The sequence below is a fragment of the Candoia aspera genome, chromosome 5 (genome assembly GCF_035149785.1).
Source record: "Candoia aspera isolate rCanAsp1 chromosome 5, rCanAsp1.hap2, whole genome shotgun sequence".
NCBI classification, from domain to species: Eukaryota; Metazoa; Chordata; class Lepidosauria; order Squamata; family Boidae; genus Candoia; species Candoia aspera.
The window spans coordinates 46,537,542-46,552,113 of NC_086157.1; the positions used below are offsets into that span (position 1 = coordinate 46,537,542).

General features: G+C 33.9%; 1 protein-coding gene across 4 annotated transcripts in view; it reads right to left on the bottom strand.

Moving 5' to 3' along the window:
• AP1S2 (adaptor related protein complex 1 subunit sigma 2) overlaps nucleotides 1-14,572 on the bottom strand; it is a 29,914-nt gene that overhangs the window by 1,947 nt on the left and 13,395 nt on the right. The window contains exon 5 of one of the 4 annotated variants that reach the window (XM_063305114.1): nucleotides 11,305-11,398. The exons of 2 other annotated variants lie outside the window; for them this stretch is intronic. In XM_063305114.1, the coding sequence (XP_063161184.1) occupies nucleotides 11,354-11,398 (45 nt within the window). In that variant the 3' untranslated portion in view covers nucleotides 11,305-11,353. Of the gene's footprint in view, nucleotides 1-1,773; nucleotides 2,322-11,304; nucleotides 11,399-14,572 lie in introns of those variants that run through there. One more of the 4 variants, XM_063305116.1, reaches the window with a different exon arrangement.

Sequence of the window (14,572 nt, forward strand, 5' to 3'; positions counted from 1 at the left end):
TGAGTAGTGGAAACAATTTCTATTTTGTGGAATGCTTTGGTGAATCATCAAAGAGAGCAGAAAGTAACCTACATGTGTTGAACAATAGGCACAAACTACTTTGAAAGGTGTAACCCAGGTATCAAAATGACTGACCTGTTTAAGGGATTCAACCAAAGTAGTAACTGAATTTTTGATAAAACTAATTCTAGATATTTAACAAATATGGATAAAATCTTTAAAGAGTGACTGTGAAAAAGGTGTTTAAAAATGTTATCATTTCTATACATTAGTGAAAATAAGGACTGTTTAATGTTTGAAATGTTCAATTTCAATTAAAATGTTAAATCAAGTTATATTTTCCTTATAACACTATGTCAGTGTTTTTCTACTCAAAGTACAACCAGTAATTTTTATATAAACACTTACTTTAGCATCCTAAACAAGGTATAGCCAAAAAGAAAGAAAATCAGAATTTAGCAATATTTCCACAGCAAATACAGCAAGAATATATAAGTGTGCAAGAACATACAATTAAAATTCTGAATTCCCAAAAGGAAGGCACTATTTGTAACACCTCTGAATTATATTAGTAATTAGTAGCAAGTGCTCTATTTAGATATTGTTCTGTGCTGACATAAAGATTTAAACATGACATACAGGACTGGACTAATTTTGCTGTGCAAAAATAAGTTTTTATTAGATTCTGAAGATTTTTTATTCAGCAGATTCACTAGCAGGGAAATGCACCCTCATTCATTATGCAAGCTACAACTCCTTCCAGAAACAGATTGACTTAGAGAAGGGCATATTCCCACAATGATTCCATTTCAAGAAGGTAGCCACTTGCTGAATCCCAAATACTACCTGGGGAAAGGAGCTGTGCCACTCAAGGGTATAAATGATAACAGCTCTTCGGGAATGTGCAACTTTTTAGAAATCATAGCCGAGTTTAATCTTTAATCAAAAGTGTTTCATATGTTATGACTGAAAATCAGAATTAAGGTAAATTCCATAAATATGAATTCTATCACAGCAGAAGTAATGGAGGAAAAAAAGCCAGTCACATGAGAAGTGCATGCAATAGTTTATTACAGACATGCCCCAAAAACTTCACAGTAATTTACAAGCATGCAGCTCTATAAAGGTGCAACAATACTGCATCATCAGCACTCCATTTGCAGCAGTTTGAAGAGCCAGATATTAAAAGAATGCAAAGCAGCATTTATCATGTACATTCACAGAAGCAATACCAGAGAGAGAGGTCTGCGATACAAATGCTTCTTGCATGCTTCCCAGACATAACAGGAAGTAACGTTAAACCCCGTCTTTGAACCAGCAATAGTACACTATATTTAATCATATGGCAGAAACCATTTTCTAAGTTTTTTAACTACCATTTTAAACATCTAACTTTGTAACAGCAGTCACTTCTCTATTTGTATTAACACTATCTGTTTTAGAATGAAACCAGGAGGTTTTTTAGTCATATATTTTGGTAGTTGCTTCTGTACATTTATGAAGTCATTTTTCTTGCTATTGTAACATTTGGATGAGCTCCATACATGCACCGAAGATATCCATACAAATCTACTCTAAATATTGAAATTAATGAAAAAGACTTTGCATGCAGAAGGAATACCTTATGCACATGCACTCTAGAAAATGCAAGACTGACGTCCTTATTTTTTAAACTTAGAGGTGAAGCAAATGTTATTTATATATATATTTATATATATATATATACACACACACACACACACAGATACACACACACACACACACATATATATATATATACACACATACATATATATACATACACCACAATTTTTGGCCTTCAGGGTTGTTTTTCATGATAAGTTTAGAAGGCACTATTTAGAAACCATTTTATTTAGTGGGATAAAGTGTGTAAGTTAACGTATCAGTGGATATCTATGTGCTAGCGACATAAATTAGATTTATATTCATTTTGATAGAATACTGTACCATGGGGTTGAATGTTTAAATGATAAAGTGAGGCTAAGCAAAGTATTTCAAGCTGGAGTTTTACATGCTATGTCAAGTGCTAACTAGATAGATTTAAATATTTTAACATGGAAAGTACAGCATGCTGACAAAACATATGAAGAACAAACACTGCAAATGGAAGGACAAGGAAAAATACAAACAGCAAAAACAAAAAACACAACTGTGATATACACTAGTTTGTTCGAGATGATTGGATTCACCAAGCTGAGGAAAAGCGTTCTGCCATGAGAAAGTCAGCTCTAGCGCCTCTCTGTGTGCATGATGAATGAAGTCATTTAGTATACTGGGACATTAAAGTATTCATGACGTGGCTATAAAAGAAATGTATTTTTTTTATAAACAGTACAGAGATTGGCATGCATATAATAAAACAAATGGCTTTATATTACTTCCATTCTTCTTGTCTATTCTGATCTTTCGAATTACGTAATAATAATAATAATAATAATAATAATAATAATAATAATAGAGGTTTAAGAAAAGACAATTTTATTGAACTAGGTAGTTTAACAAGCTATATACAATTTTCTTGGTGGCTTACTTTAAACTAGGTTTGTAATGATTGATTACTGCTACTGTATACTGCTACTGTCAGACATCCATTATTAGTTTGCACAGCTCTATGTTTAATTAGAGAAAACAGCAATGCATATGCAATTTGCACTTTAAACAAGCTTTTTGAAGGACATATCTGATGTTGTATCAAATAACATCCAATTGTATAATTACTGAGTTTTATGGCAATGTGTGTAAACTACAATTAATTTACTTCCAAAGTTTACTTTTCTTCAATGGTGTGATTATAAATTGTGTCTTCAAGGGCCACAATCACACAATAAACTCATTCTTTTTAATCTGTTTTAAAACTACCTCTATTAACATTCCAAGCAGGCTAACTGTTAATTCAACTACACAGGGATGGAGAACTGGCTTCATTAATTTCCTACATTTTTTCATGCTTATCCTAAGAGCAGAATAGCCACACCATTCATAAGGCTAGTTCTAGAAACAACTGTAGAGGCTATATATTTTTTTTCTATATATAAGAATGCTCAGGCTTTCAAACACAATAATCAATGCGATAATCAAGTCTATCTCAGAAATATAGGTTTCTCTGAAAAGAATGACTTAGAAAGTTTTCCCAAGAAGATACCCTAAAACTAATTTATTCAATGGAGCATTTTTGAGAAAATACTATAAAATTACTATATTAATTTTACAAATTGTAAAAGTTCATTTTTCCAGTTATCGTGTGAACTGAAATATTCAATTATCTTCCCCCCCAACATATTTAATGTGATTTAATAATATATCCAAACTCATCATAAAATTAGTTAACTCCACCTGCCTTATTTGCATATGTACAGTCTTTTCCACATTCTATCAGTGCTTATAAACTGGTATAGCCATGGCTTAAACAGCAAGCATAACATTTCTCTTCCCTATTTACTTATTTTCTAAACTTTAGCTGGCCTAATACTACATCGCCTTAATATGGATCTTCACTTCATGGCTACTTAGGTTTTTAACTAAAAGTAGTTAAATCACCCAATTTGATTAATTTATTCATTCACATTATTATTTTGTTTTATGAAAATATTAAAAGTTATGAGTGAAACCTTTCTACAGAAAGGTTCAGAAGTGAAAATAAATTATCCACATCATGTACAGTCAAATTAAACTTGAACAATTCTCTATTTTATCTGCCAAAAAGCCAAGATCAAACTCACATGCAACTTTTAGCATCTTTCTACCAATTCACATTACCAACAGACAATAATCAGAGAGAGGGAAGCAGAAATAGGATTGGTTGTAAACAGGTTCAGTAACAGTCCTTTTGCCTACACAGAATGTAAAATAAATTCTTTCCTCCAAATTTCTTATTTTTGCTGTCTAAATCACCAACTCCCACGGATGAATCTCAGATCTAAAGTTTCCTTTTGGAATCTGTAGTTAGAACAAGGCAAGCTGTCATCTGGAAAATATTCACTACACTGTAACTAGATTAGTTCATAATAGTTGCTTCCACTTCTATGGGCATTTCAATAGACCAGAGTCACCTACATTCTCAAAACTATCCAGAATAAAAAATAGTTCTACCATTGCTATCATTCATTCCTAAATTTCTATCCCTCTACTATTCACTGCTCTTCTTAACTATACCACCATGAGCAATAGCTCCAACATTCCTAGGTCTCTGAATGCTTATCCAAGGCTTAAATGTTCTACACCATACTTGTTTATAATTATCTGCTTCACTTTTTCTATACTACAAACAAGGACGACTCAAGCTTCAAAATCATTTACAAACTTTTTGGAATTTGTATAAATGCAGCACCTCTCCACTATTTGTTATAGCAACATTTTTTCTTACACTTATGCAAAGATGCCTGTAAAAAGATGTTAACTACTTGCTGCGACTCTTAATGCAGCTGCATATTTTTCAGGGTTGATGGCAATGATTAAATGTAATATGTTTCATGTTTGCATTAATTCAAAAAGATTTTTCAATTTTTTTCAGAGTACTCACCCCCACTATAAATCTGAAAGTCTGATATTCCAGAGAAATATCTATATTAGAAATACTTTTTTTTTACTTCTATGCAAGAAGATAAACTGAATTAAAAAATTATCAATAAGCAATTAATATTCAACATATCCCTCAATTTTCATACAACTTTAAATAAAAAGGGGGAGATATATAAGACTTTCTCCCTGTAGAACTCCTGGTGGTATGTAAGCCTTTTGGAATATGTGGAATATTCTGGGTAAAATCTTTCGTTGAATTTCAGGGTACATTTAAACATTCAGATCCTATTGGTTTGGGCTGGTTTGGTATGTGACTATTCTGTGCATGCTCTTGTGCCTTCTAGTCTGTACAATGCTAAGACTAAAGTGCTTTGAGACTGCTCTGTTCTTTCTGTCATATGCTGAGTACCTGAGAGTTGTTTAACCAACTGAAAGCTTCTTACTGACAACCCACTGCTAAGGGGCTTTTTCCATAACTGAGGCAGTTGCTGTTCTACTTAGAGCCTATGAGATTTTAAGATGTACTAAAATTAAGAATTATCCTATTGACCAGCTGTTTCGCAAAATGGGCCAGAATGAACCACAACCTCCTCTAGTGCTGGAATCAAAGCAAAAGAACAAAGGGCTCATCTTGAGTTCCCATTGCTTGCTGTGATCAGAATACTCAAAATATTTTGAGTTTTATTCTGATGGAGCTCTTCAATTAATCTGATTTTTATTCCACCATAACATTATCAATTCAAAAAATTTTATAAAGGAAGTGGGGATGTGCTCTCTGAGCTCAATTTTCCTTTTTGTACACTTGAGGGCCAGTTTGGTGTAGTGGTTAAGGCACCAGGCTAGAAACCGGGAAGGCATGTGTTCTAATCCCATTTTAGGCATGAAGCCAACTGGGTGACCTTGGGCCAGTCACACACTCAGCTCTAGGAAGCAGGCAGTGGCTAACCACTTCTGAAAAACCTTGCCAAGAAAACTGCAGGGACTTGCCCAGGCAGTTGCCAGGAGTCAAGAATGACTCAAAGGCACAAACAACACTCCCCAATAAATTATAACCTAAAGCTAGGAGAAAAATATGAAAAGGGAGTATGACATCTAAAACTATCTGGTGACTTCTTGTGCATATATTTTTGTCAACTAACTGCACGCAAGCATCACAGGAACGTATCTATTCTGGGATTGTTTTGCAAATCTTGTGTGTCTTATTCCATCTACTGTCAGGCAGACTAAGGAGTAACTCTCATCCCAGCCAGCCATCTCTCAAATAGCCGATTCATTGCCATAACTGTTTATTTACTTTGAGGTTTATTTTTTTCCTTTCTTGCTATTCAGTCACCGCTTAATTCCCAACCTATAAAAGAAGCCTGATAACCAGGGACAACTTTGTAGGCTTGCTGCAAAACAACTAGAGCCAGACTTTTACTAGCTTCAAGCAATGGACATTTAATAATATGCAACTGGGGGGCATAAACTGTAATTCTTTGCAATATGTATCAGCATGGTTATTGGATGAAGCTTCACAATAGGTAAGAACTAAAAGCAGAAACTTAGTCTGCTGATACTTTGTTGGGGCAGGAAGATGTAAGATGCACATCTGGTTCCAAATTCCTTAAGATCTTGGATGTTTTAACCTCAGCTATTTATATAACGTAACATAATAATATATAATATACCATTGGAAGACCTGAAAGATTAGGTTAAGGAGAGATTGTCATGGAGAAAATCTATCTATGTGGTTGCTAGGAGTCAAGAAACAACTTGATGGCACATAATTGATCAAAAATTATATATATGTTTTTTCTTCATTCTCCTTCATGAAATTCCTTCATAATAGGAGGGCAGGAACTAACCAATTCCTGTCTCTACCCTGAAAAAGAGGAAACAACAGGTGTTGGTGATCAGAGACTCTCTGTGTCTATTCCAATGGTGCCAGTGAGAACAATTTGGATTCTTTCATAATGGGATGCATTTCCAAAATGGAAAGAGGTGGGGCTGTACATTAGAACAAGAAATAACATGTTTGGAAGGTACCCTGCAAACCTGATGCAAAGGGCTTTAAACTGACTCCCCAGGGAATGAAAAAGAAAGCCCAGGAAATAATGCAATAGTGGGACTAGGAGAATATGCAGGATATGGAGGCACCCAATAGTGAGCATGTAAATACATGAAACAATAGACCAAGCTCTGCAGCTGAAGGATTCCAGGATTTTTATACAAATCTAGAAAGTATGAGGAAAAAGCATAGGAAACTAATGCAGGAAGGCAAATATGACTTAGCATACGTTACTGAAAACTGGTGGGATAAAACCCTTGAGTGGAATGCAGGGCTGAATGGTATGTCATTCAAAAGGAAGAGCTAGACAACAGGAGAGGAAAAGTTGCATTATATGTGATGGAAGTGCCCAGATGTATTAAGATCCAGAAATTTCAGCACAGGAGTCCAATGAAGATCATTCAATAATAATACAACTAAGGGAAAACAACAAAGATATATTTTATCTTTACTGTTTATGTTTTATTGACTTTATTGCAATTCCTTTGATTGTTGTGAGCCATCGGATCATTGACAGTTGGGCAACATACAAGTTTAATATATTATTATTATTATTATTATTGCTATTACTATTTCAGAACTTTCAGGAAGAGACTACAAGGTGTAAAAAATTCCTCAGTGATCTCTGTTTTGCTATTTCAGATCTGTTCCAAATCAAGAGAGAATTTATTTATTTATTCGATTTCTATAGCCGCCCATCTTAACAAGTGACTCTGGGCGGCTGACAACAATAAAACCACAAAACAGTTAAAACAATTACAATTAAAACAATTAAAATACAAAACAAATACAAGATAAATATACATGGCTGCTAAGTAAGCAATGTATGGATGTTAATATAACCAAGAGGCGGGACCATCCACATGCTTGGGGCCCCAGGCCTGGACACAAAGCCAGGTCTTCACGGCCTTACGAATTAGTTGAAGAGATAAAAACAGTAAGAATTATGGGAGGAAGTGACCACATTGTCCTGGGGGTTCAAGATATTGCAGGAAGAAAAATTGAAGCATAATTAACACACGCACACTAGATTTCAGGAGAGCCAATTTCAACAAGCTTATAGTAGTATTAGGGAGCATCCCATGGTCAGAAATCACCAGGCCAAAGGATCTGCAGGACAGCTGCAAATACACTTGCACACTATTCCTATTATGAGAAGGAGAGGGCAAAACTCCTTTATTCCTACTTTGCTTTGGTCTTCTTTTTCAAAAGACAAAAGAAAGGAGTGGCAGCCAAAGACACTGGCTACCATGATCAAATTACATCTTCAGGACCAGACCTACTAAAACTGAGTGTCTTGAAGGAGCTTGTGGATATCATCTTGGAGCACCTTCTATGATTTTTAAGAAATCATGGGGAGTGGTCATAGTGCCAGAGCATTGGAGAGGGTTAAATATCTTCAAAAAGGAGGAAAAAAGATGACTTTGGTAACTATAGACTGAACAGCTTGACAATGATGCAGGGCAAAACTGTGGAACAGATTATTAAGCAGTTGGTTTGTGAGCAAGAACCAGCATAGCATTCAACAAAGTCTTCCATGACATTCTAGTAGAGAATTATGAGAAGATGACAAAATGTGGGCAGGACATGCTACGATTATATAGATATAGAGCTAGTTGAGCAATCATATTAGTGGCTCCACATTAAGATGGAAACAAGTATCAAGTGGCATATTGCTAAGCTCCGTTCTACACCCTGGGCTGTTCAACATATTTAAAAGAGCTTGAATGAAGGGTTAGAAAATCTAATTTTCACAGGTATAGAAATATGCAAAGCCAGGAGACACACCAAACACAGATGACAATATAAAGATTCCAAAGGATCTTGAAAAGCAGAAACAATGGATGGAAACCAGCGAAATACATTCAGACAGAAAAATGCAAAGCCCTACATTTGGGCAGTAAAAGGATGCATTTTAATTCTTCACAAAATACCCCATGTTTCTAGGTACTGTATATAATAAATACAAATAGCTACAAATATACCAAACTTACAAATATTCTAGTTAAAAGTTCTTACGGTTTAAACCTGAAGAAACTAATTTCACAACCTCTCCTTCATTGCAAGTGTAGGGTAAAAGGTGAAGAACCTGTCAAGCACCTAAGTAAGTATTGTGCAAGGACCCATATTGAAGTGTGGGATAAACAATACACTTTCAGAGACAGTTGAATCCTATGGTCATGCTCTGGGATATCAATTTGTTTGGAGCAATCAAGAAACACCAAGAGAAATGATATGGTTTTCATAATCAAGATGATTGGAGTGAGATCTGAATCTGAAATAACCAAGAACACTGATAGATTCTGTTTATTTCACAGTGACATAATTTCCATGGGCAATTAGTCTAGTTGACTACATGTCTTCTAGGTCAACTACATGCACGTTGACCTAGAACAATTGTAGCCACTTTTATATCTATGTTGATAAAAAAGGAGGCCAAAAAAAAGTCTACTTAATTATATTCTTACAATAAAACCCATTATCTGGAGAAAGCATAAAATTGTTGTGAAAAAGGTGGTTACTTGTTTTGTTGTGTTCTCTGTTAACCAAACAAATAATTTCATACCTTGATGCTGATCCATGACTGTAATGAATTTTAGTTATCTACTACATTTCATACCAATTCAGATTATTGTTTGTAGTTCTGGTTTTAATATAATAATCTTTTTATGAAGTAGACTAATCCATATATTCAGCTCAGCAATCATGGACAGAAGTTAAATAACTAATTACAAATATTTCTACTCACTAGGAAAAACGTAAGTCATTTATTATTAGGGGTGTGCAAAACATTGATTTCAAAACAGGATTTTAATTTCACTAGAAGACTTCCAATGCTGTCCTGACCTTACTGGAAGTATTCTGCAGGCATTTATCCAACTAGAAATCGAAATATTCCACCCATTCCTGACAAATATGTCTTGGCAACACTTGGACAAATGTGGGAAAAAGAAAACAGAATAATCAATAGGTTTACAGGTCACAATGCCTACTTCAAATTCTTTGTTGCATTAACAGTGGGAGGCCTTTCTCTTGCTTATATTGTTTATGTCCTGTTAGTTTCAATTTTATTAATGTTATACTTTAATGCTTGTTGCCTTGGAAGTTTACATATGGGAGATTAGAAAGAAGCAAAATATTCTTGGATGCAGAAATTTTAACAGGGTTCCTCCTGATCTGAACAGAGCCTATTCCAACTGATTGGAGAAGTGATTATCTAATGGTAATTTCCATAGCTGAGAATCCTTTTGTCCCTTTTACAAATGTATAAGGTAAATAATTTCTTCTCATTTTAACAAAATTAAATTATTGTTGTCCTTATCCTTTCTGGTAGGATAATAACTTTAAATCATAACCTACATCAGAATCTTGATGAAATATTAAATCACTATTAGACCAACACTAATAGTGTTAATTGAGGCAAACTTGATGATATAAGATGCTGATCACATTTAAGACTTTCTTTAGTAAGTACTATGTCATCAGCCCACAACTAAATCAATATTAATATGCTTAAATGACATTGATTTCTATGAAGAAAAGCATGGATCACTTTTTATTAAATCAATTAAAATTATAGTTATACAATTATAATTACTTAGTCTCGGCTGGATTGTGTATTTAAAGGATACATGCTGTTTACTGGACAGTCACAGTAACTCATAACTACGTATCAGTACATAACCTGTTATGTCTATTTATTGGTTTTGATGGAGAGTCACATGGTTAGACCACTTGTTATCAACATTTTTAATCTTTCGTCCTCATTTCAAATTTTGAAAAGCTCTTCCAGAAGCTCAGGAATCTTACATGGAAGATGCTACTCATTCTAATCTAATCATGCAGCCTTGTATCAAAGCCACTATGCCTGATTAAAGAACATTTTCTCTAAAGTTCTTTCTTTAATTTAAAATCTATTGGTAAACATGCTTATTAGATGGTTATAATTTCTGCTTTATCAACATTTTAAATGCAGGCATAAATATAGTTAGTTTGAATTAATGCATTTAAGTCATATTATTTAAGAGGAACAGAAATTCACTAAAAATAAATAAAACTAAATACATTAAAAACTTTTTTAGATGGTTAATAGTCCTTGTGCACCCTTCTTTGTGGAATAATGGGATATAAAAATGGCAAATACACTATGACATTGTAAGAAATCAGATGTTGATATAAATTGGGACAAGTATATCATTTTTCCTTAAGTCAAGTTTTTAGGCTATATCTATATTTATATCAGCAATTCACTAATGTATAACTTAATTGTAAGATATTGCAGCCTTTCTCATTTACACACTCAACTAAATTTAACACACTTATATTTTTTCTGCCACAGGCCTCTGTTCATTTCATGGTAAACACCATATTCCAGAAAATAGTTTAAACTACTTTATAAGACCAGTGATCTGTTTATTGATTAAAGTGGGGATCTTTTAATTCCTTTCAGCATACAAAAATCATTAATGTCACTAGAACAAAACCATGCACCACACACTTCAAAACTGATGCTGTTAGTATGAAAAATAAAGTTAAGACAGAGCACCCAAAGCAAACATCCATTCTGTCAAGCAAATTAGGCAAAAAGATTAAGCCCATTACTCATCACTCTCTGTTCCTCCTCTTGTTTAACAGGCAAGGGTTCTGTTACACGTGCAAACCTCTGCAAAGCACTCATGTAATCCATGCCACCAAAAGGTAAATTTGGTAGTTACCAATTGTACAGGTAGGGGCCAAAGCGCTAAGGCTTTAGATTGTTCTTAATCATAAGATATCCTCAGACAAACCTCCCCAGTCTTCATTCTGGCTCTACAAACAAAATTAAGCACAATGGAAAATTTTATAGTGATTTTTCATGTTTGTGTAAAGATAATCAACTTCACAATGGTTTGTGGATATAAGTACACTTAAGGCTTCTCTGCATGAGTTAAAGTATTATCAAGAACAAAGCTGGCAAAAATGTGATGAAGAAAAAAAATGAATGAATTACACAGGCACACTTCACCCTTACCATATCATAAGTCAACGCAGCAAGATTCTTCTCTTTTTCAGAAGGTTGCCAAACTCATAATTAGGGTACTTAGTTTCAGCACAGTAAGAGAATTGCTTATAAAAGCCATAGGAAATGTAGCAGTAGCAGGGATCATCTTTCTTTTTATCTCCTGCCCCATTCACATATAAAGAGGGGATGGGTACGAGGATTTTTTTTAACAATAAAAGGGAAGATTGAATCTTCCTATTCCTTTTCAGTCAATCCTAATATTGGACCTAGAAACATAGAAAGTGCAATTACAATTGCAAAAAAAAAAAGGGGGGGGGAATTGCAACAGAATAAAAAGCATCTTTCTTCCACAAGCTTGTTTTAAGATCCTCTTCAAACTTCTTCTGTACTCATATGCAGATTCTGCTCATATTATTAATCAACTATTGTATTAATGTATAAGCACTGTATCTAAATCTACTTTAAAAACTACAGTGTAAGACATGAGAAATAATGGAGAAGGAAACATAGCACTAATGCAGTCTCCTTAGCATACCTTAAAGATTAATTCTGTGACTGCAAGTTGAAACACCAAACATCTAAGCAGGGTGGTGACAGTTCTCTAATTTAAAAGCAAGGTTTGCAATGGAGATTATCTAGTTTTTCTACACCAAGAAGTGCTTGTTTCCTGCATTATGCATGGGGCTCAGAGATATACATCTCCTCAGAAGAAAGATCAGGTACTGATTATCAGAGTGCCCAGTTAATTGATTTTAACCAGACACCCAGCATATACATTAAAGAAGCATGCTTATATCCCCTAAGGTTGATGTCACTACAATAGCAATAGAATGTAGGTATCACGGAGTCAGGAATGAGATGAATGAGAAAAACTCTAACATATACATGTACAACTCAATCTGTATCATAGCTATCTCTTCTCAGTTACCTAGCTTTTACACATTATCTTTCTGGTTTTCTATAATTAGAATAACTAGTATGGGAGAGTTAGAATGTCACATTTTTATATGGACCAATTTAGTGACATTGGAAATAACATTACTGCATTAGATATAATATAGCATAGTACTGAGTCTGCTCCATTTCTTTAGGAACCTAATTATATATATAAGGACTTTGAACAAAAGTAGTCATTAATGAAATAGGATTTTTGCTGAACCAAATATATATTTTCCTGATCAGGGTCTGGAGACCTGTATCACTAGTGACCTGAAGAGTAGTAACAGTCTAAAATATGTAAAAACTTGTTTAACCCTTACAATTCCCATGTTTATTCCCTGCACTTCTTCCCTCAGCTGCATCATGGTATCTGTCTGGTCAGGATAACCAGCAAGTTAAGAGTTACTTTCCTACGCTGTTGTTTCCTCCATTATAACTTTCCTCATATATTTTCAGCTCTTCATTATGACTCCAATTCAGCTTGTCTCACAAAAAAATCAATTAGTGTCCCAGAACGAGACACTTCATTGGTATGTAAAGCAGAGCCAGCTTAATGGATTATCTTGAGTAAGGATCAACACATCATTCCTACTTTTCAGCAGAATATTAACTTGCAGGTAAGCGTGGCATTACAAAACTAATTCCTGCTTCTGCAAGTGGCTGTCTACCTGAAGAGCTGGCAAAAAACTCTGTAAACAATGATATACCTATTTAACAAAACAAAGTTACAGTGAAAAAAGTCCTTCATTTAAAAAACTAATGGGCATATCATATTAAACAAGTATTTATTAGGAATAACAACATTTTGTTAAATTAATTTCATTATATTGATGATAATACTAATAATGCCACATTAGACCGTTTGAGAAAAGGTTTGTCCTTATTTTATGCTTGCATTTTATTGATGAGCATTTAAGCTTCATTGTTGTACTTTAGTGATGACCACTGAAGCCCATCAAACTCTACCAAAAAACAAATAATCTCTTTTAAGAGGGAAGACTTGATAGCATTAATGAAAAATGTGAGACAAGCAAATCTTCCTTTTCCTAATTCTGCATAAGGAGTCTTTTACTTTACTGAAGAGTCATTCAATATAATGGACATATTCCTTACATAAGCAAAGGAATAAAGGACATTCATTAAGTAGAGATTAAGTTACTACTTATAAAAAATAAAACACCCAACCATAATTTTAAACTTTTATTTCTACTTACCTATTAGAGTCCCTCATTAATATATAAGAGGTCTAATACAGATACAACATTTCAAGACTCCACAACGGAAGTATATAATTCCAAATATGTACCAGTGGAAAAGAAAGAATACACATTATACAGAATTCCTTAAGTTATATATGAATTCAGTGACAAATTTTATCACTCTGAAAATGTCTTGAACAGATGCACGTACAATTAATTTCTGTGAGATTAATATGGGAACAGAAGATACAGATTTGTCATGGGTTTTACATATTAAATATTTTATTCTTTTCTTCTACAAAGACTTTATAAAAGGTTATAGTATATAGCATGGTTATTTAGTTTACCCTATCAAATTTCTTTCTATTATACCTAGCATATTGCATGATCAACTTCTTTCCTAACTATTGAGCTATAGAAGTAGGGATTCCTTGAGAGTTCTAACAATTCCTGACCTCCTGTCCTTTCCTTGACTATCCCCAGGGCAATAACATTCTTCAGGATAAGCTACTGGGACGTTTTCTTAGCTACTTCAAGATACTTCGAGCATCTTCCCCGAAGCAGTCAAACAAGCAAATCTCCTTTTTTCCCTGCCAGTAACTATGATAAGACACTACAATACATTAATATCTTCCACATGGAAAAGTTCCACCTTGTTAGCTTTCTCATTAATGTCTAAATATTTTAAATAAGGAAAGCTTTCAAATAATCAGTTCTTTCTAGAATGGCAAATTACCAAAAGAACTGTATTTTATCAGCCAATACAACTAGATGTATTTCTCTTAAATAGCTATATTAAACATTTCAACTGATAAATACAGGGAACAGAATAAAATGAATACA